Source organism: Mytilus edulis, chromosome 1, assembly GCF_963676685.1.
Source record: "Mytilus edulis chromosome 1, xbMytEdul2.2, whole genome shotgun sequence".
Classification (NCBI taxonomy): domain Eukaryota; kingdom Metazoa; phylum Mollusca; class Bivalvia; order Mytilida; family Mytilidae; genus Mytilus; species Mytilus edulis.
Genome location: NC_092344.1, coordinates 72,418,387 through 72,441,034, shown reverse-complemented (window position 1 = coordinate 72,441,034; position 22,648 = coordinate 72,418,387). Strand labels below are relative to the sequence as shown.

At 31.0% G+C, this 22,648-nt stretch overlaps 2 protein-coding genes across 7 annotated transcripts in view; one reads left to right on the top strand and one right to left on the bottom strand.

The window, feature by feature from the left end:
- Window positions 1-22,226, top strand: part of LOC139488755 (uncharacterized) — a 76,555-nt gene extending 54,329 nt beyond the window's left edge. The window contains exons 1-4 of one of the 3 annotated variants that reach the window (XM_071274606.1): window positions 12,742-12,815; window positions 14,814-16,883; window positions 17,594-17,761; window positions 20,057-22,226. In XM_071274606.1, coding sequence (XP_071130707.1) covers window positions 14,846-16,883; window positions 17,594-17,761; window positions 20,057-20,850 — 3,000 coding nt within the window. In that variant the 5' untranslated portion in view covers window positions 12,742-12,815; window positions 14,814-14,845 and the 3' untranslated portion in view covers window positions 20,851-22,226. The other 2 variants (XM_071274617.1, XM_071274628.1) reach the window with 2 other exon arrangements.
- On the bottom strand, window positions 2,119-12,605 carry LOC139488758 (small lysine-rich protein 1-like). 4 transcript variants are annotated; one of them, XM_071274643.1, is made up of 3 exons: window positions 12,487-12,605; window positions 5,776-5,907; window positions 2,119-4,506 (listed from the first exon to the last, which is right to left on the bottom strand). In XM_071274643.1, the coding sequence occupies exons 2-3, from the start codon at window positions 5,812-5,814 to the stop codon at window positions 4,237-4,239; spliced, it is 309 nt and encodes a 102-aa protein (XP_071130744.1). In that variant the 5' UTR covers window positions 5,815-5,907; window positions 12,487-12,605; the 3' UTR covers window positions 2,119-4,236. The 4 variants fall into 4 exon arrangements, with proteins under 4 accessions (XP_071130744.1, XP_071130752.1, XP_071130769.1 ...); XM_071274651.1 differs by lacking the exon at window positions 12,487-12,605 and adding an exon at window positions 7,156-7,282; XM_071274668.1 differs by lacking the exon at window positions 12,487-12,605 and adding an exon at window positions 6,871-6,907.
- Window positions 22,227-22,648: the final 422 nt, after the last annotated feature.

Here is a 22,648-nt window from a genome sequence, read left to right as displayed (position 1 = left end):
AGCAATGTCTTCATCTTACTTGGGACAATTCATGTTGCTTTTTCGTGAGAAATCACCACCAGTATTACTAAGAATGGTGAATGGCGAATTGTTTGGTGAGCAATGAATCCTCATCTTCAATGACAATGTATTATAGTATTCACCAACAATCTTTCCAAGGGCAGTGTTTGTTGAAATATATAACTTCATCTCACCTACAAAGGGTAGTTGTTAGTGAACTGTTTGGGGAGCAATCTATCCTCGTCTTACCAGACAGTGTATGGTGAATTATTTGGTGAGCAATCTATTGTCTTCTTTATACCAAGCTACATATACTGTGTATGGTGAAGATGGGCAATTGACCATTGTCTTACCAAGAACAGTGTGTGATGAGCAATCACTTATCATCATACCTACTTTGAAGGACAGTGTACTATGGTGAATTGTTTATAAAGCAATCCTGACCTTACTTAGATGGTGTGTGATTTTTATCACAGCATCAAATTTGTAGCTATTTACCTAATTTCTAAGTGATTTGTTTGGTAAGTAATCAATCTTACTCTTACTAAGATTGGTGTGTGATGAGCTATTTACCTCCTTCTGCACCAACTAATTGTACAAACGGTATGAGCTGATGGTTAATTGCTTGGTAAGCAATCTTTGAATTCTCATCTTAAAAAGGATGGAGAGCTAATGACCTTTTTATTCAAGACCATGTGCAGAGACCCATTTATCCTTAAACACTGTCTAGTGTATAGTAAGCAATGGATACACTGTCCTAGTCTTACTATTAATTTTGAGGACAGTGTAAACTGTTTTAAACCTCTTCTGTCAGCTACTTTCAAGACCAGAAGCCCTTTTCCCAAAAATCTTATGTGTAAAATTAATCTTACAATAAAAATATTTACTGGTAGTTGGATTGTGAAGGAATATTTTAGACTTTCGATAAATTTTACACTCCAAGATTTTTTTGTGAAAATGGCTACAGCTGTTTGGCAAGGCATGCAGGCTTTTTTGGACTATGAAGAGTGTACAGCAACCAATAAAACCATTTTCCAATGAAGCAAAGCGATTTAAATGTTTAGAAAATCAACCTCATCTTACCAGGGAAAGGGTAAAGCAAATTAAAGAGAACCAAAAATAGATGCCAAAGGAAAAGGTGTATGATCGATTCAAATGACCTTTAATGATCTGATAAGGATTAAAATATACTTTACTTTTTTATCTAAAATCCTACACTAGTTGTTTCAATAAGATATATGTTGGTGGGTCAATGGATGAAATGGGTTTTTTTCAGACTAGTTCTGCATATTCTAATTAATGATATTTCAAAATGACAACAAAGCTGATTTCTTCATTAGACCTATCAAGGAATAACTTGAAAAAGAAATTAGGTTTTTGGGAAAGACTAATTTAACTATATAGAATAGACCATTGGTTTTTCTGTTTGAAATTTGAATGGTATTACACTAGAATTTTTTAGGCCCATTATAGCTTGCTGTTCGATGTAAGCCAAGGCTCCATGTTGAAAGCCATACTTTGAGCTATAATGGTTTACTTTAAATTACAAAGTGTGACTTGAATGGAGAGTTGTCGCATTGGCACTCATACCACATCTTCTTATATCTTAGGAAAAGATTCTCATCTCAGTTTTGTTAAAAGTAACTCACTTATTAATTGAAAGCCATATTTTTTCATATTTTTATTTGGCAATAAATAGTTTCTACTATTTGTTATTCACGGATATCACATGAGATGTAACAATAAGATGTATAAAAAATATTTTCTTTTACATCATATAAATATCTAGTAAAGAACACTTGTAATATATCCCTGCTCCAAAAATAATTAATTAACAAATAAACAATCATGGGCAGGAAAAACAATCTTGCTAAATTTTCAATAAAGCACTATTTGAACTTCCATTGATCCCTTTTTTCACCATTCTTACACCTTCACGAATACTGCTGAGAAAAACCAGTATTTCTATGTTAATATAAAAAAGATGTGGTATGATTGCCAATGAGACAACTATCCACAAAAGACCAAAATGACACAGACATTAACAACTATAGGTCACCATAAGTTTTTCATATTGCCTTTGACAAAAGCAAAAATGACTTAATTTCATGTTTTCTAAAAAAAAAAAATGTATTTTCTTTCCTAAATTTGAAATAAATATGTAATAACTGTCTTTCCTGTCCATGAATTGGCACATAGAGAACTAGTAATCACAAAACAAATGGATTTAAATATGACAAAGAATTAAACTCCAAAATGGAACTTTTTTAAAACATAACACCTAAATGTAATGAAAATAAAATGTTACGGAAGTTTACATATTTTTCTATTCACACCATATCATATATTAATCAAAAGAAAACAAAAATACAAAATGTATATAATATGTAATATAAATGGTTTCGAGAGTTTACATGTGTTTCCTAACAAACTATGCAGCATTTTGAAACAACTAAGTGTTACTGAGTAAAACCTAAAATCAACAATCAGAGATCACATTTAAAGGACACTTCTGTATAAAATATTATTGATTTTAATTTGGCATATGTGAAATGCTGTGTAAATTGAAAATTCGTCAATATCAAAGGCTTTTAAATGATATTCTTTGGCAAACAGATTTCTTAATAGTCAGAACTTCAATGTTGTATAGTATAAACTTATTCTCAAAGTGTTGAAATATTTTCAGTGCAAATAACTTTAATTTAAACACAAGTGAAGTCAAAATTTAGTATTTTCATTTGATTTTTTCTTCAAAGGATCAACATGCCCATTGAAATAAAATTTCATCAAAAGGGAGATAATTCAAACATCATAGTGTTGTAATATTTTCAGTGCAAATAACTTTAATTTAAACACAAGTGAAGTCAAAATTTAGTATTTTCATTTGATTTTTACTTCAAAGGATCAACATGCCCATTGAAATAAAAATATCATCAAAAGGGAGATAATTCAAACATCACAGTTTTAGCTTTGTTGTAGCAATACTTACATTCTTCAAACATTCATTTAATTAAATTGAAAATAATCAATTAATAAATATTTAAAATATTTGGAAAGATATATACGAAAAAATTTCAAAGGAAACATAAATCAAACATGACTAAAGAGACACCCCTCATAATTTCAAATTGAGTTAAATTTCATTTCAAATTAGAACTTATTAAAAATCAATCAAACAACATATCAACTAGAACAAAAGGCAAGATAATATTTGAGCTATATAATACTACTGTATTAATTACTTATTAACAAAACAATACTTTTAAAAGACTAAAGACAGTGTAAAACAAAACTTACAAGGCAGAAAAGAAGATTTCACATTTCAAAAGGCCATTTAAGTAAATTGTTTCGTTGTAATCAACTCTGCAGGCACAATATTATTATTTTTTTATCAAATATCAACTTGTTCATGTTTCATACAAAGGTGCATAATTTTTATTAATTGTGTATTTAAATTGAGTGTTATTCTTTTAGTGTATTCGCAATGTTTGTTTATTAAATACATGTACGGAATCTCCATTAACTATGCATCTAATTTCTTAAGTTTAACTTAAAAAAAAAAGAACTATTTCATGTATGATCTAACTGGTAATCTGAAACTTTGGACATTTATGTCTTTATTTTGCAGGAACATGTAGAATCTACATATTTTATGCCTTTGTCATACTAATTATGCATACAAAACTATCTTTTATCTAGCATAAAATGATTTGGCATATAGAATATATTTTCAAACTTTGATATTAGTATTAACTGCAATGATAAATTCTTGTTAAAAACTCGCCTATGACTAGATTCTAATATTTGTTGTTTTCTAATTTTGAGATTTAGCATGAGATTCACAAATATAAATCAGTCAAACAACCATATTCTGAATGAGAACACATACACGCACAATCTATTATAAAACATACCAACACATTCATTTAAACATAACAAGTTTTGTAAATAAATATGAACGTCTACAAAAAACTATAACAATAATGGCAGGCAAAATGCTATGACTGAATTTGGCATTATAGATGACATTGTGTAGTTATAGTACCCATTACCTATTCAGCCGTGGTAAACATCCAAGACAAAAATAGCACAGACATTCAACATGTTCAATCACATATACATATTCATTAAACAGTCATTTAAAGCTCTAATAACATAATGTTGCATTTTCTTGAGAGAAAAAAAAATGTGGCACTATTTATTGACTTGTGGTCAGGAAGCCTGAATTCCAATTCTTCACTTCTTTTTCTTTTTTCCTTTTTTTCCTTTTTTACCCTTTGGTGCCTCAGGCCAACCAAAGCCGCGTTTTTCTAATGCATCTGGTGCATCATGTGCAATAAAATATAAATTCTCCATAGCAGGTCCACTCATAATATCTGGGGGTCCTTCTTTTTCACTCTTTCCTGATTTGGCTGAGGCTCGTGCTGATTTTTTGCCACTTTTCTTTCCAGACTTTTTACCTGATTTTTTACCCGATTTTTTTCCACCACCCTTTTTCTTCCCCGGCTGAAACAAAAAAAGGTATTTGATTGAAGTATAATTAACAAAGTTTTCTCACTTTTTGACAAATAAAGCTGCATTTGCAATTTTTAAAAAACTAAAACAAGTCACTAAGCAGGTTGAATTACCCGTTATTGCATAGTGTTTAACATTAAGGTATAGAACCACTAATTCAGGCCCGGTTGGAAAGAGCATACAAGAAAGTAGTACATATTTGAAACAAAATAGTTCCTACGCATAGCTATACCATTGTCATTTAGTGGGAATATTTGGGTAGTTTTAGTATCAAATGAAAGCTAGGGGACTTGGGGTCACTGTAGAACCCTTGTTGAAAGTTTTACTTGAATAATAAAGAAGTATAGAAAATTCTAATAGGAGGGCACATTTGGCCTGTTGTTTAGATCAGAAGTTCCTGTTTTTGTACTATCAAACTTCCGGGAACCAGTATGCTTTAATATGCAATTAAAGGTATGTTGATTCTTTCAGTACAAGCCAGGGTAAGGTACAGTTTTGACATGAAATAACTGCCACTTTATTTGAACTTAAGACAAAGTAGCCATAAATGCTTGAAATTGCTAAATTTAACATAGAAAGCAATGGGGCTATGAATTAGTGGTTTTATACCTTAATGGAGATCTAATTGATAAAATGTATGAAATGAGAATCATTCATAATTGTTCATTTCAATTTCATCTAGATACAACATAACATTCCCTCAGGCCTAATATAAAATCATTCCTTCCATAGAAATTAAAAAAAGGTTTGCAAAATTTTCCTTGAAATTGAGTGTTATAAAATTTGTGAAAATTGCTTGATAGCAACAGGTGAACATAGCCAAGCCCAAACCAAATATAAATGCATTTCTTTCTATAGAAGCCAAAAAATCTTTGAAAAAAGTTTTTATCCAAGGTGTTTTGAACAGGATGATGTCAAGGCAAATGTATGGAGTGAAGCAGTTGCTAGACCTGCTTTCCCTGTTGAGACCAAGGTACAATGTAAATACCAGGTCAATTTTCTAACGGAAGTATAAAATTATTGTCAATTATACATTAGCAAAAATTAAGTAAAATAGCTTATAATTTTTAATTACTGAATTTTCAATAACTGAATTTTCAATTACTCACCAATAAATATACAAATATCAGATCACTACATGCATGACATGTATCTACCAGAGTATATATAGCTTATTTTTTCAATCATACATGTACCACAATTTTTTATATATATATATATTTAACGTTTTGCAGGTATACAAAAAAGACTAATTCTTACCATTGTTCCTTTGACTGCTGTGTCAGACGGGATATGCATTGAACACTTGGTCTGTTGTCAAGACCATCAATTTTACATCTTGGTTTACACAATATCAAATGTCAAAAGCCAATATGGCTACCGTCATATATGCTGAAATGAAAAATAAAATACTAGTTATGCTAAAGATATTATTGAAAGATGAATCAAAATTGAACATACAATAAAATCTATTATCCCATATGCAAGTTTACACAACATCTTAATATTTGCCTTCAAAACTAATCTAACCAATTCACAAAAGAACTGTTTTGAAATCAACTTTTTATTTGGAATCAAATAAAATGTGTTTTACCATAGATAGAGGAGACAATTTATTTGCCATCATGCAATTGAAATTAGATTTGTTTTGACGACAGGGTTGCTTATTTCTAACAATGCATATTTATTTCTAGTAATGATCATTGATATTTCTTTGAGAACAGCAAATTGACAACTCAAATCATTCAACAGAAATTAATTAAGGAATTCATTACCAAAATTGAAATATAATTAGGTTCCACCTAAAGTCAATATATCCCAGTTGCAAAGAAGATTCAAACAATATTTTTGATTAATCTGGTATCATTAATGTGCATTCTGATAACATGAAACGATCCTCAGTTATTCCTTTCTTTTTGAACTTGACTCTGATTCCGTTTACACAGTGGGTCTTGTCATCCTTATTGCATTATAAATACAATTGTACTTGTAAATGTATTGAAAATTGATTTGAGGACATAAATTCACATCAGACATGAACTAAAGCCTACAAAATCAGAAGGATACATGTATGAAGCTTTTAATAATAACCATAAATTAGCATCCATTGGTTACCAACCAAACTATATCTTTACAATATCTTAGCAATACTATTGTACACATCCATTTTGACTTTTATGGATCCTTTTTTTGTGAAGAAATAAAAGATGTCAGCCTTTCTGTTAAATTTTCCATTAAAATTTGTAAAGTCATATTTCTATCAATCATAAGAGGTTCAACATTTAACAATCAATTTTCAACATCTATATAAATTTCAATAACGAAAGATAAACATGCTACTGATATCGTAAATACCTTTTAACAACCAACCTTAACAATAGTATACTATCCTTTAATAACTTGGCTATGTACGGAGATATAATTAAATATGCATTAAAATCACAGCTTTTAGTTCAAACATGTCAACTTTCAAATTTGTTCGATTATCTATACCAATCAAAAATCATAGTAATTTAAATAAATTTTTAAAGATCAATTTAAATAAAAATTACATGGATGACAATATCAACATCTAATTATAACACAAAAATAACCTCAAGAAGTTTATACATTGTTAAATGATTTTTCACGACCACATACCTGTTTTAATGCTAACACCTTTTCAACAATATGTGACAATGTTAAAGGGCCGAGTTTTATACAAAAGACACCAGTCAATATTTTTATCTGCGGTGGGTTAACACAAACGTTGTTTCTAATTTGCTTTAAATGCTAAGTAATGGACTGAAACAGACAGACAAAAGATCTTGACAGGGGAACGTGTTGTTATGAGAAAAAAAAATTAAATCAAAATATTTGATTTGAAAAAGTATTATATACATTACTAAGTTTTCTGGTTTCTGGACAGATTTTAAAAAGTATTTAGTTAAAGAAAAAATGATCCCCTTGGATAAAAAAAATTGGATTAAAACATAACAAGTTCATGATAGAAAATAAAGAAACTGCATAAAAGAATTTTCAATATTTCTTTTGGCAGATCACTGTGTGTCTTATACATTGTATATACATGTATATATTTTGTATAGATTTAGAAAACCTCATTTGACAACATAATCTAGCTTTGAAATGTCTGATCAATATAATATATAGTATTATCTTGATTCTTTAATATGCATGTTTGTCACAAAAACAGTTTCACATTTGCGGTTTTAAGAAAATTAAATACCAATGCACTGATTGGGCTGTAATAAATATATACATGCATGAACAAAATGTATTTAATGCAACAAGGCAAGCATGTTATAAGTATCTTTTTTGATAGATTTTTGAATCATGACACAAGTTTAATTAATTTTTGTAATATCAATGCATAATGATTCATCCATTTATTAATTTATTTAAATTCTTAATATCTAAAGTACTATAATTATTTTTTTACTTAACTACTAAATTTTTGTTTTCTCATTGGTGAATTGAGGAATATTCTTTTGTAAAACATTTTAAATACAACTGGAAAACTTAAATGAGGTTATTTATTTATATCGTGTCTCTAGAGATTGTCAACAATTGTATCAACTTCATCAAAAGTCAGTTATTGTTCAATGGCATGGTCCTAAAAATAATTTCCCCATCTAAGCTTTCCCAGAAAACCAAAGTTTCTAATAAAAATTCTGCCTTTTACCTCCGTTATCTTACTGATACTTCTTGATAAAGTGCATGGTACACATTAACAAGCAAGAACCTGCTAAACCACCAATTGTAAAAAATATTGTTTCCCTAGTTTTGATGATAAAAGTCCCATAATTCAAGTCAACTTGCATGAGGCCATGATGAGGGAGTTGGAACCTTACTTTTTCAGCATGTAATTTTAGAAATAAATGTTATAAATCATTTCAGTACAGACATACAGATTTATATAAACTGCTATTTACCTAATCAAAATACTCATCCCTAACCTATAATCAACAGAAAAGATAAATAAAACTGATTCACTAATTTGCACATCTTTTTATCATTAAAGAGTCAGTCATATAAATTATTGAAACACTATATATATAAAAGTATCAATCTTGAATTATCCAACTGTGTAGAATACAAATAAATGTAGAACAAGAGCCTGTCAAAATTACAGCAACCCACGACTGTATTAAAGTGAAAACAGTCAATGTCACACTTCAGTGGCGGATCTAGAAATTTTCATAAGAGGGGTCCTGATTCCGTCATGCTTCAGTGATTCCCTATTTAACCAACCAAAATTTTTCATAAAAAGGGGGGCCGGGCCCCATTGGTCCCTCCCCCCCCCCCTCCACACCAAATCCGCCTCTGCACTTGATCTCAAATTTGTCATCAGTAACAACTTAGAAAGCATTGGTAGAATCATTTGTTTACTTATTGATAAGACTAACTACTGAAAGGTCATTTCAAATATAAAAGGACCAGAAAGGCAAATAAAAACAAACTTGAATGAAAATAGCCAATATCAAACTTAACCCCAATTTTATCCATCAGTAACAACATATTAAATTTTAAAAACCATTAATTGAAAAAAAGTGCCATTTTCCAATTTATGGACAATACATGTATTTCCTAAGCTGCAAAAGTTAAATCTGCCGTGACCATATGTCATAGAAGGAAAAATACACAATATAAACAGTGCAGGTGCAGCTTAAGCAACAAGATATATATAACATGTATAATACTATGAACAATGAAAAAAAACATCCCCTAATTCAGAGGGCAAAATCAAAATGTGCTCTTAGAACCTTGTCATAGCAAGCTTTTGGTTGGATACCGGTACTGCTGCACAAGAAAATGGAAAAAAAAGAAACACTACAGATGTACAGTTCTGCCAAAATGAACACACCAATAGCAATCACATAACATTTGCTCCAAAGGGAGCTGTTAAATGAATAAAAATATTAGTCAAATTAATTCTTGATTTTAAAGCAATATCTATATCATATGGATTGATTAATCTATAAACTTTTTTTTTCAATAAACACATGGTTGGCCCACTTGTTTTGAGAAATTTTGAATTGTTGCAAAAAAAATTATCAAATAGATATGATTTCCATAGAAAAAGATCACAAGCATTTACAATTATATACACAAACAAAATTTACAATAACTAATGAAAACACTCCGACACTGTTTTCTGGGATTCTGGAGAAAACTCAAATAATGACAAACTTCCATTATTTTCATAAACAGAAATTAAGTAAACGAATAATGCAGCCAATGTTTTGTAGATTATGTTTTCAACATGGGTTTTTTTCAATATTTTTTTTTATTTTGAATTTATAACAACTTTATAATAAAAGTTGTCAACAAAACACTTTGCCAGTATTCAGTAATTAGATAAATAGTGACAAAATTAAGATGTAGCAGTCCACATTGCACTATAGCGTTATTTCATAGGCGGATCCAGGGGGGGGGGGCCCTTTCGTGGGGAAAATTTGGTTTGTTTATATAGGGAATCATTGAAGCATGACTGGAGCGGGCTCCCTCTTAGGTCAGTCAGCGGGCCCCCCCTTAGGAAAAGTTCTGGATCTGTCACTGTATTATCACATGACCAGTTAGCGTTATTATTACATGACCAGTTAAATCAAATATTGAGTCATGTACATTGTATGTGCAGATACTTGGTAATTAAAAACAATTAAAATCAAGAAAAATAATTGTAACTTTTTATTTATATTAACTACATTTCTTTCCTTTTTTGTTGCTTCAGTCTTCACGATGAACTGTTAAATCTACAGGCCCAGAGCTCAATTTTTGAATTTTTTTAGTTAGAATCTGTTGGCCTGTAGATATGATTTTTACAGGCCCGAGAGCAATTTTACAAGCCTGGGCTGCCACTCAGCGTGAAGACAGTTGCTTGATAACATACTTTTTATTTAGGTCTTGTTAAATGTTCAAAATTATTTATTTCAGGTAAATGTTCAAAACTATTTATTTCATATAAGTCTGACAATGTCTGAAGTGTTCAAAATTGTTTATTTCATGTAAAATGTTCAAAAGTATTTATTTCCTGTAAAACGTTAAAAATTATTTATTTCTTGTAAAAAGTTTAATTTTTTTTAGTTAAATTGATAATAAATTTGAAATAAAGTAAATTGCATCTTTAATCATAATTCTTCTAGTAGTCCAAGTTTGTAGAGCCAATTTTAAAATGGGCTCAGTTGACAGGGTGTCCTTTTACAGACAGCCTCATATGAGATCATATGAGGGTAGGGATATTGGGGTACCCGGTCTGGCTTCTTTACTTATGACAGTAAAATATTTGTTATTTCTTAAATTTACAATAATGTTTTAACAATAAACATTTTGCTGCATTTGACAATAACTGTTACAATGAAATGAGATTTGATGAATGTCAATTCATGTAATAAGGGGACATACATGTAGCCTGCTAAAACAGTAGAAAAGTCATTAAAAAATAATTAAAAAGAAAAAAATACAATTTTCGATGTACTAATGAACTCCAAATTGTTAACTTTTTTTCTCACTTTTTAATTTCCCGCATTTGTGCAGAAACCTTTTTTTTCTTTCTTCCAGTCTCGTTTGGCATGAGACTTTGAGTAAAAGGGACCAACATCATAAACATTACGGTATTTATGATTCTTTTTTAACTTTAAAATATTTTAGGAGGAAAAAAAAGTAATTGATACGGACTTCGTCACCTTTCTCTGCCTCATATTACATTTGTCACTAACTGAGTAACAGTAGCAAAATTTCTGTCACAAAACAGTAAACCGCATTCCTAAAGGATGCATCCCTCTCACATTGTAAGTTATCTTAAAATATATAAAAGAAGATGTGGTATGATTCATTGATTGCTGAGACAACTCTCCACAAGAGACCGAAATGACACAGAAAATAACAATTATAGGTAACCGTCAGCCTTCAACAATATGCAAAGCCCATACCGCATAGTCAGCTAAAAAAGGCCAGAAATGACAATGTAAACCAATGCAAACGAGAAAACTAACGGCCTTATTTATTTATAAAAAAAAAACGAAAAACAAATATGTAACACATAAACATACAATAACAACTGAATAACAGGCTCCTGACTTGGGACAGACACATACACACATAATGTGGCCGGGTTAAACATGTTAGTGGGTTCCCAACCCTCCCCTTAACCTGGGACAGTGGTACAACAGTACAACATTCAAGAATGTATCGCAACAGAAGCTGGACATTGGTTTGTGATGCAAGTCTCTCGTCAAAAAAAAATCATGCATTTCTATAGGTTATAATACACAAAGATACCTATAAAAAGGTTTATCTTTAAAGAGGGTGGTAACAGGTTATTTTCGTGCAATGTGATCACTGTTTTTTATTTCACGTTCAACGTGTTTTTACTTTTTTATTTGACGTTCAGTCGTGCAAGACAGGTGCCTCATTCAACGTGTTCTGCTTATTTAATTTTACGTGCATCGTGATTTTCAAAGTCTTATTTTGAGTGCTCGGTATTTTTCAAATAAAATTCAAACACTTGACAGGGATTGACAAAAAAATACTTTTTAAAAAGCGTAAACCAATTATATCATAAATTTGTATACTAAATCAGGAATATCAAGTAAAACAAAGAGTTAATATGCACATGAAGACAGTGATTCAGTCACAAAAGGTTCACATAAAAGTATTTATTTTTCGTGCAACGTTCATTACAGAAATTATTTCACGTTTTTTTCGTGCAAGTACCCCCCCCCCCCCCCCCTTTACAACCCTCTTTAAATTACGAAAAAAACGTGAAATAAGACATAATTTCACGTTTTAATAAAAGACAGTCAGAGACAAGTGCTTGTGGCAAAAAGAAGAGGAAGGAAGAAGAAGAAGAAAGAAGAAGAAGACAAGTGCTTGTGGCAAAAAGATGCTTATCAAGAAGTTGTGAGTTTTTTCGATTTATTCTATTTATGACAGCTATTTGGGTGAAATGAACAACTAAATTAGTAAACTTACTCTTCTTGAAATCATTGAAATTATACGATTGAGTGTTTAAATATCATAAAATCTAGAAAACATCGTCAAACTCCCGGTTTATAACCGAGTCATAGTTACCATGAGCAACAATATCCGGTTCCGTTCTAAATAAAATTGTCTTTGAATTAAAAGAAATTATCTGTCACATAAAATACCATTTTGAACCTAAATATGAAAGTCACGTCAGAAAAATATAAAATTTTATTTATGTACAAATTTATATGTTATCTTTGCGACGAGATTATGAATTTATGACGTCATTTCCTGTGGCTTTGATAAAGCTGGGGATCATTTCAATAGTTTTAAATGTAAGTTTCATTCAATATACAGGGAGAATGTCCACTTGAAAAACACCTACCATAACAAAAGAAAATTTCCAATACACAAACGAATTATTTGGCATATTGCATACATGTGTATGTCATAATAGCAAATCTTGTTTGTTAAATACTAGACATGCTAGATAAGGAAACAAATAAATAAAAAAAAATTATAGCTGAAAGGAAGAATAACAAGAATTTCACAAAATATGCAAATTATGCCTAAAAAAGTAAAATAGATTGAAGATGGTTCTACTTTCTGTTGCAATGCCTAAAGAGGCTGGTGCTATCTGATGTCCTATCTTGCAGGTCATGTTTTTGTGTAATTGATCTCTACTGTCATGACTGTGCAAAAATATGGATTACTTTTGCATGTTTTGTAGGCACAATTCTGATTACATCTGTCTTGTAAATTATACAATAAAAGTCAATATAATAAAAAGTCATTACACATGTTGGATCTGGAACGAAATGTGAAAAATAAATAGATATCAGTAATTTGCAGATTTTGTGAATCACAAATGAGATGCACTCAGCTAAGCACTCAGTAGTAGCAGCTAGTTGGGGTCTTTAATATTGGAGACTTAAGGCTGACATGGATTTTTTTAAGCGTGTTGTTGACACATAAAGTCACATAATAAAGGGAGAACATGTGAAACAAAGTCCAGCAGGACACAGGAAATTACATTAACGGGCTATTTTGGCAACACCAATGAAAGAGAAGCAGGATAATTATATGCGATTCTCACTTAATAATAAATGAGATCCAGGATCAGACATCCACAAAAATGAGACACCCACTGAAAGAATAAAACTGCAGTTCCTGTAAAAAAAAAATATGATAACAATTTGGAAATTTAAGCGTAAATACACGTAGGGAAACACATGATGTAACAATCTCTAAAACATTGCACAGAAAATAGAAATGATAAAAAACTAAGCAGGAATCAGGAGAAATAAAATTATTGTCAAAAGAAAAAAATAATAGAAGTTATTACTCAGCCAATCTCAGAGTTCATGAAGTCATTATCATTATTATTAGTGTTGGGATTAATGACTTCTTCAATTTTTCATAGAGTTACAAAAATTGGTTAACTTCACGACCCATGCACAAATATATAAAGCTCATGCAGTTGCATCTACATTTTTTTTTGTACTTGAACGTGAGACAACATTTATACATAGGCAATGCTCTTTTTCCTTTTATTAACATGGTTATTGTCTAAAGAAAATATGAGTAAAAAATAAAGACTACGTCTATACTTTACAAAAAAAATCTTTGATACATGTAACAAAAAGCTTTAAAATTAAATTCTCAGAAGACATTTTATTGTCATACATGTACTAATGATTCTATACAATGTAGGTACAATGTAATGTAACTGTACATTGACTACAAGGTCAAATAATGACTTTTATTCTGTTTTATAAAGCATGTCAGTTTCAGACTTGGACATGTCCAATATTTTTAACACACTTTTTATTGAATATTTGAGAAAGAAGAAGACGTGGATGCTTCATTCTTTGTATTTAAATGCTTTATAAATTATGTAATAAAGTTTCTGTCTGTCATATGTCAAATTTACTAAAAGATATAAAGGGAAGATAATTCAAAGTTTGAAAAGAAAATTAATATTTTACAAATTTAATCTAAATAAAATTGAGAATGGAAATGGGGAATTTTTTGTGAGTCAACACAAAAAAATAAATTAATAAACATATTGAATAGATTGTGCTTACATTTGTAAGCTGGTGTAAGGATTATTTTTAAAAGATGTTAAGGGGAGATAATTCAAAGTTTGAAAAGAAAATTAATTGAATTATCCCCCTTTGCTGACAAAATTTAGCATCAGGTTTTTGTGATAATTCACATAACATAATATTGTACACATTATTTTTTATGTATGTTAAAAAAAAATTTCTTTTGTGACATACATATACATGTATGTGCATTGCAAATACATGTACCTTTCTTATATTTTATAGGTGAAACCATAACAGTTCTCTAGTGATCCAAGATGTCGTTCAGCACCTCCAACCAATCTCTTAGCCAACAGCTGTATACCAGCTCTGGGATGAATGCGTCAGTAATGACAACACAACAACACATCAGCTTCATTCCTGTGCCACTGACTCACAATGTGGATGTTATTCCATCAACTGGATTTCCTCCTAGTTCTACAAACTTTAGTAACAGTCCAAATAGTGCCAACCAGGAACGTCCAAAACCACAGATAATGATACTTGAAAAATTAAAGCAATTGAGAGACGTAGGGAGGTATTGCGATTTGTTTATTGAGGTTAAAGGCATGCGGTTTATTGCTCACAAGTCATTGGTTGCTGCTTGGAGTCCATATTTTGATGACGCTTTGACTAGTACAGACTTTGTTGACAAAGACTTGCTGATTGTTCACTATGATAGCTATGAAGTATTTGCTGATTTTTTGGAATTTTTGTACACAGGTACAATTGCTCCAAGAGAAACAAATTTTCTTCAATTGTTACATTTGGCTGTTAGCTTCAAGATAGACTTACTGAAAAGTTATTGTGAAGAATTTTTACGATGCAACTTACATCTGGGGAACTTTGTCAGTACTTACTTCCTGTCAAGGAAATACAGTTTAGATGAACTTGAAGAATTTCTAGTCGGATTTTTACAGTCAAATTTATCAGATGCAGTAAAGCAGAGTGAATTCTTACAAATGAAAGCTGGAAAAATTCATGCTTTACTATCTAAAGGATGCATGTTGAAATTAAAACCAGAAATGAAATTATTCTTGGTGATAAGTTGGGTTGGTTTTGAAGTTCAACCACGAGAGAAATTCTTGGTTTTATTATTAAAACACATTGATTGGTCATCTGTTGCATCAGACTTTCTACTAGAGATCAGTCGCACTGAAAATTTCTTCACAACTCATGAATCAAGTTTATACCTTCTGCTGCAAACATTATTCAGCTCTGGGATTTCCTTGGGTCCGTATACTGAAACATTCTCATCATTGAGACACACTTATTCTCATTTGCTTACAGAAGTTGTGACCTCAGGATTGATTTTACCAGAGGTTGATGATTTTATAGCTGTTACTGCAGTTGGTACGACAACAAGACACATAAAGCTGAACACAGGGACAAACACAGACAATATGTCTTACATGTACATACAATCTCATACTGCAAAGCCTATAAATGAATCCGATAAAAGCTTTCAACCTGAAGAGAATGAAGAAAATTACAATGAGTTAGCAACCAATGAAAATGAAGTAACTGGTTCCCAGTCTGGGGAAGCTGTTGAACAAGAAACAAGTAGCACAATATTGACACCAGAAATTGAGAAAACTCCAAACAAAAGTATAAGAGGAAAAGTGAAAAAGAAAATTAAAATTATGTCAAAAGATACATTAATAGTTAGTAGAAGTTATACTCAACCTGAATATCAGCCAAGGTCATCACCACAACCTTCAGGAGAAAGTCAAGGTCAGTCAGAAAATAATACAGAAGAATCGACACAAGATAATGTGGAGGAAGATCTAGAGAAAGATGAGGAGAACAATGAAGAATTTAATGAATTCGAAGAAGATGAAAATGCAGAGGAAGATGAAGACTATATACATGAAATTGAGGAGGAGGGGGAGGAGGAAGATGGTAGTGATACAGAGAAAAATGAGGGGAAAAAGGGTTCCAAGAAGAAAAAGAATACCCCTATATACAATATGGTCAAATTAGAATGTCCTCATTGCTCTTATAGTACAAAGATAGAAGGCAGGTTAAGAAAACATTTAAAATGGAATCATGAAAACGATATTCTATTAAAATGCACTGTGTGCAATGCATTTGAAACAAAATCCAACAGGACATACAGTGATCACATGAAAAAACACTTTGATGGCCCACCATTTCATTGTGAAGTGTATGGATGTGATTATTCTACAGAAAAGTTCCCAACATTGTTAATTCACAGAATGAAACATTTCGAAGAGCGCCCTTATGCTTGTGAGATTTGTAATGCCAGATTCAGAACGAGAAATAATTTGTACGCTCATAAGAAGACTCATACAGGTGATTATTGTACATGTAGTAAAAGGATACAAATATTCTTGTAATAAAAAATTTGCAGATAGCTATTAACATGATTAAAATAGCAAAATTGGTTAGTTTAAACCTGGTTTACTCAAAAGAAAACTAGCATGGTTGATTTCAAAAAATATATTACAGTTTATAGCTCAACTTTAAATTGTAAAGAATTCTGTTATGATAAATCTGAATTGAATAGGTACATCTTATATAAACCGCAAAATTTGTCCTCTTCTAGATTTGGATATCTCATTTTATCACTGGAAGCTCTTGTTACAAAATTTAAACAAAAGACCATTTTGTTTCCCTATTGGAAATTTTCCTTTTTTGGGGTGGTAATATTCCTTTGTATTACATGTATTTCCCATCTTGTTCACTATTCTTTTAGATGTGAATGAATGTAATTACATAAAATAAATGCATAAATGGTAAATTACATATATATATATATTTATAAGTCAGATATATATTTAGTTCACTGCCTTGGTATGAAAATTTAAATGACCCACAATTTACTTAAAATATCAATATCGCGAAAGGAACATGAGCAATAGGCTAAAATTTTCCAATAGAGTTGTTGTTAATGTTGGGAGGAAAAAAAGAAATTGAACTGCAAGTTAAATATTTTGTCCTCTTGGATAACTAAGGAATTGTTATCCTTATAAGTTATTTGAAATGTTTGATTTATTTTACAGGGAAGAGACCATTTCAGTGTCCACACTGTCCAAAGTCATTCGCTGTGAAGAACACACTTGATCAGCATTTGGTAATCCATGATGACCTTCGACCATATTTATGTGACTTTTGTGGATTTGCAACTAAATATCAATCACATTTAACAGCTCACAAAAGAACACACACAGGTATGTTTAATTCTGTTATTTTTATGCCCCAAGGTAGTAGAGGGGCATTATGTTTTCTGGTATGTGGGTCAGTTCGTCCGTTCATTCATCCGTTTGTCTGTTCGTTCGTTCCGTTTCAGGTTAAAGTTTTTGCTCTGCAGTTTTTGATGAAGTTGAAGTCCAATCAACTTTAAACAGCACACATGTTCCCTATGATATGAACTTTCTAATTTTAATGCCAAATTAGAGTTTTTACCCCAATTTCACTGTCCACTAAACATAGAAAATGATAGTGTGAGTGGGGCATCTGTGTACTTGGGACACATTCTTGTTCATTATTTAATTTGTTCATGGCATTTATTTCTATGCAAGTCATGTAAGTGTTTATAGCTCAGATTTTTTTAAATCTGTGATGGTCTTTCTGTAATAATTTAATTTTGGATGTAACACGTCTTCTGATTGGCTGATGTTGTTTTGTTTATCAGCCCATAGACATAGTTTTGTCATGTGACAGTGATGTCATCAACATTTTTTCATGATTTACTCCGGTTTAAAATGGATTTAAGAATTAAATTATAAGAAACGACTGTTATATTTTTTCTGCCTATTCGAAATAACATAAAAAATGTGGTGCACACTTTAAATAACCCGCTACGAGGGTTATTCAGTGTCCTAGTGTTATTCCTTCATAGACAGAAAAAATATTACAGTCATTCCTTAAATAAAAAAAAACAATAATTACATGTGAAGCATACATGTATCTTAAGCCTGAAGAAGAAAAAAAAGATGCATGCATGTAAAATATGGAATGTGGTGATTCATTAAAAAAAAATGTTCTGCAGTAAAAAAAAAAAAGAACAAGAAATGACAGACTGCACTTAGTAATGCCTTGACTGGATTCATCTATTCTGTACATCAATATTGATAGAAAAAAAATAATGATCTAAAATTATCATGTTTATACATTTGTGTAGTTGTTAAATTAAAATATGTCCCTTTTTGGTTCTCATTTGAGTTGGATTATTTAATTTAGTACTGGTAAATACATGAAATAAGGCACTGATGATATAGCACTGTGTAAATGCTGCACTCTTTATTAAAAGAATGATCAGGTGCTTCTAAGGCTAAATACTACAAAGAGTACATTGTATAACAAAAATATCAAACTTTAGGCAAATTCAAACACATAAAAACTGGTTGCATAGCTAGCTTTATCTCCCACTAGTACTACAGTTGTATGTATAAAATTGAGAATGGAAATGGGGAATGTGTCAAAGAGACAACAACCCGACCATAGAAAAAACAACAGCAGAAGGTCACTAACAGGTCTTCAATGTAGCGAGACATTCCCGCACCCGGAGGCGTCCTTCAGCTAGCCCCTAAACAAATATATACTAGTTCAGTGATAATGAACGCCATACTAATTTCCGAATTGTACACAAGAAACTAAAATTAAAAAAAATACAAGACTTACAAAGGCCAGAGGCTCCTGACTTGGGACAGGCGCAAAAATGCGGCGGGGTTAAACATGTTTATGAGATCTCAACTCTCCCCCTATACTTCTAGCCAATGTAGTAAAGTAAATGCATAACAAACGCACATTTAAAATTCAATTCAAGAGAAGTCAGAGTCTGATGTCAGAAGATGTAACCAAAGAAAATAAACAAAATGACAATAGTACATAAATAACAACAGACTACTAGCAGTTAACTGACATGCCAGCTCCAGACTTCAATTAAACTGATTGAAAGATTATGATTTCATCATATGAATATCAGGCACTATGTTTAGTTATATTATCAAAATTGGGTTAGCAACCCAAACAGACATAATAGGTTGAAGTGACAATAATTGAGATCCAGCAGTCAAAACTGTTTAAATATACATCATAGACATAATGACTAATAAATTTAAACAAATATATATACATTTACAAATGTAATCTAACAAAGAAGCAAAAAAAATAATTTGATTTTAAATTTGACAATAAGTTTTTGAGGTAGTTTGTGCATATTGAATTTATAGTATAAATACAAGAAACCAGAGTTAAGTGATGAATTCTGAAGGTGCAAGGTGATAAAATAAAGCATACCGGTACTTACCATCCTAAAGGACTTTAATCCCAAATCATTGAAAATGAAAATGATTTTAAGAATTTCTATACATTATTGTATTGTCATTGTAATTTAAAACTGCTTAAAATGGACAGAAATGTAAGACTTTTATACAAATTTCAAATTTTAAAAAAAATTAGGTCATATGAGGTCATTTTCACTGCTTGTCCTTTGTATTGATAAAGATTTTAATTTATTGCAGGTGAAGTTTTCAAATGTGAGCATCCAAAATGTAATTACACAACACCAAAGAGAAGTCAGTTAAAATGTCACATGCGGACACATCTGGGTATACGTAGCTATGTTTGTGTAGAATGTGGTAAAAGCTTTATAGAGAAAAGTCATCTTAAGAGACACGAAAAAATACATCTTAGTGATAAACCATTTAAATGTATTTTATGTGATTATAGTACGAATAGAAAAGACAAATTAAAGTATCATCTTACTAAAAGTCATGACCCAAATGGAGAGAAAAAGACCAAAGGTCGTCCATCAAAACCAAGGATAAGAAAACCTGTTAAGCAAATACCACCACCGATTATTCTGACTGAAGGAGGAAAAATTCAAATACCGCCAAACAATTTAATAATGACTCAATCAAAATTAGGCATAGATCAAGCAGTGTATGTCAAAAACTTGGATCATTCTGGTTATACGATCCAGGGTATTACTCATGACTCAGGAGCACACGCTCTCACATTAGAAGAAATAAGACAGGCTCAGTTTGGTCATGGGGGTTTAGAAGGCGTGACAATTCAAGTACCAATCACAATGGAACATCTGGTCATGGCGAGTGACGAGATCAATAAAACTTCTACATCACGCCCTCTACCAGCCACTAGTCCAGTAACCCCTGTGACCTTGATTCCAGAAGATCATCAGACATACATACAGAATGTTATGACTCAGGTTCCTATGACATCTGCTGGACAACAGACCACTACTCAGAGTCAAGATTATAGCCAGCTTGGACCATTCATTCAGGCTTTATTTTGAAATACATGTAGTGTAAAATCTTCGTAAGAGTTTAAGTTTGCTATTGAAAGTTTTGGGATTTCAATATTTTTGTCGACACAGAATCCACCTCTGTGATGAGCTCCTGTGTGGCTTCAGTCATGTGAAGAAAAAAGTGTTTGGTTTGATGATTTGATTTTAAAATATTTTGATCAATAAAAGGGACAAAATTCCTATTGAGGTTTTTTTGTCATTATATATCAGTTCTAATACAAAACTTGTTTGTTAAAAATAATGTGAAGCTTGCAGGGTACGTTTTAGATTAAAAAACAAAACAAAACCTGTCTCAAAGTAAAACAGCCATTTAAAAAAAAGTATGTATTAATTTTGGGAAGTTGCAATCTTTGTTATGATATTTTATTTTGTTCTGTGGTCCATTGGTGCATTTTAAAAAGATATTTTTGGATGTTTATTTAATATATACTTCCTGAGTCCTGACTGTGTTCAAGAATTGTTTATTGTTACTGTATGTTCCCAAAGTCAGTGTGTAACTATAGGCTGCATTATGTGTGGGAAGATAAACAGTACATGTACATAATTTTTTACATGAGACTCCAATATTTGTCAATATTTTTCTACTTCTAGGGATCTTAGGTCATATAGGTTATGATTTATTGTTCCGGGTTTGAGTACTTTTAAAGAATAACAAAAAGGCAAGTTTTGTTTTGCCATATATATATGCAGTGTCGGTTCCAGGGGGGGGGGGGGGGGGGGGGTCTGGGGGTTGGAACCCCCTTCTTTATGGTCAATCAATGCATTTGAATGGGGACATATAGTTGGAAACACACCCCACCCCCCTCTTTAAAATGGCTGCATCCGCCCCTGATATGTAACCATGTTTGTTATGTTTGGGATTTTGAAGACATGAAATATGAATGAAATAAAACTTTGTTATAATTTCTGTTATCTAAATCTATATGTATTTATTTGTTTGTATTTTTTTTTTTATTATTATTATTATTATTATTATTATTATTGTTATTATTATTAAATATGAATACAAATGAACAATGCTGAAATGAATTATTGCACTACATATGTTATGTGTACATTGTACACAATATGACAATATTAGAAAAATGTATATAAAAAGGTATTATGATACAAATGCATCTGTTTTTGAATTAGTTCAATTATTGTCAACAAAGAATGTATCGGAATTATCTAATTTAGGAAAATATCTGAAATACGCCACAGATATAAAATTTTCATGACAATCTTCTGAATGATTTATTCTATGTAATCTTGCCTTTGATTGTATTTAAAATATTCTGTTATGATATACATGTACATATATTCATTATTAAAAAGTGTATATACATGTACAAAAGTATCAGACAATTTTCAGACATGTACTTGATTAAGAAAGAAATTTGTTTGATAATATATCATAATATGAAAAGATGTTATTTTACATTATTTTTTGATTGCTTACGATTATGAATATAGTTATTCAAAAATTTGCACGAATTGTCATAATTTTGAAAAAAGGTAATTTTCTGCCAGACAAAAAATATTTGTAGAAACTGTTGCAAGAAATTGAAATATTTTAAAATTCTTACCTATTTAATTTTGAAGGAAGAGGTATATAATGTATATAAGAGTCATAATTTTACCCCTATTATTGCAAAAATTAAAAAGAGTCATAATTTGACTCCTGTTATTGCAAAAAAAGACAATCTTTCAGTTAAGTTTTAGCTCACCTGGCACGAAGGGCCAAGTGAGCTTTTCACATCACTTGGTGTCCGTCATCCGTCGTCGTCCGGCATCCATCGTCCGT

Coding starts and splice junctions, on each gene's coding strand:
- LOC139488758 (XM_071274643.1), bottom strand. CDS start 5,814: ATGCATATCCCGTCTGACACAGCAGTCAAAGGAACAATG. Junction 4,507..5,775: donor CAGCAGTCAAAGGAACAATG/GTAAGAATTAGT, acceptor TTTTTGTTTCAG/CCGGGGAAGAAAAAGGGTGG.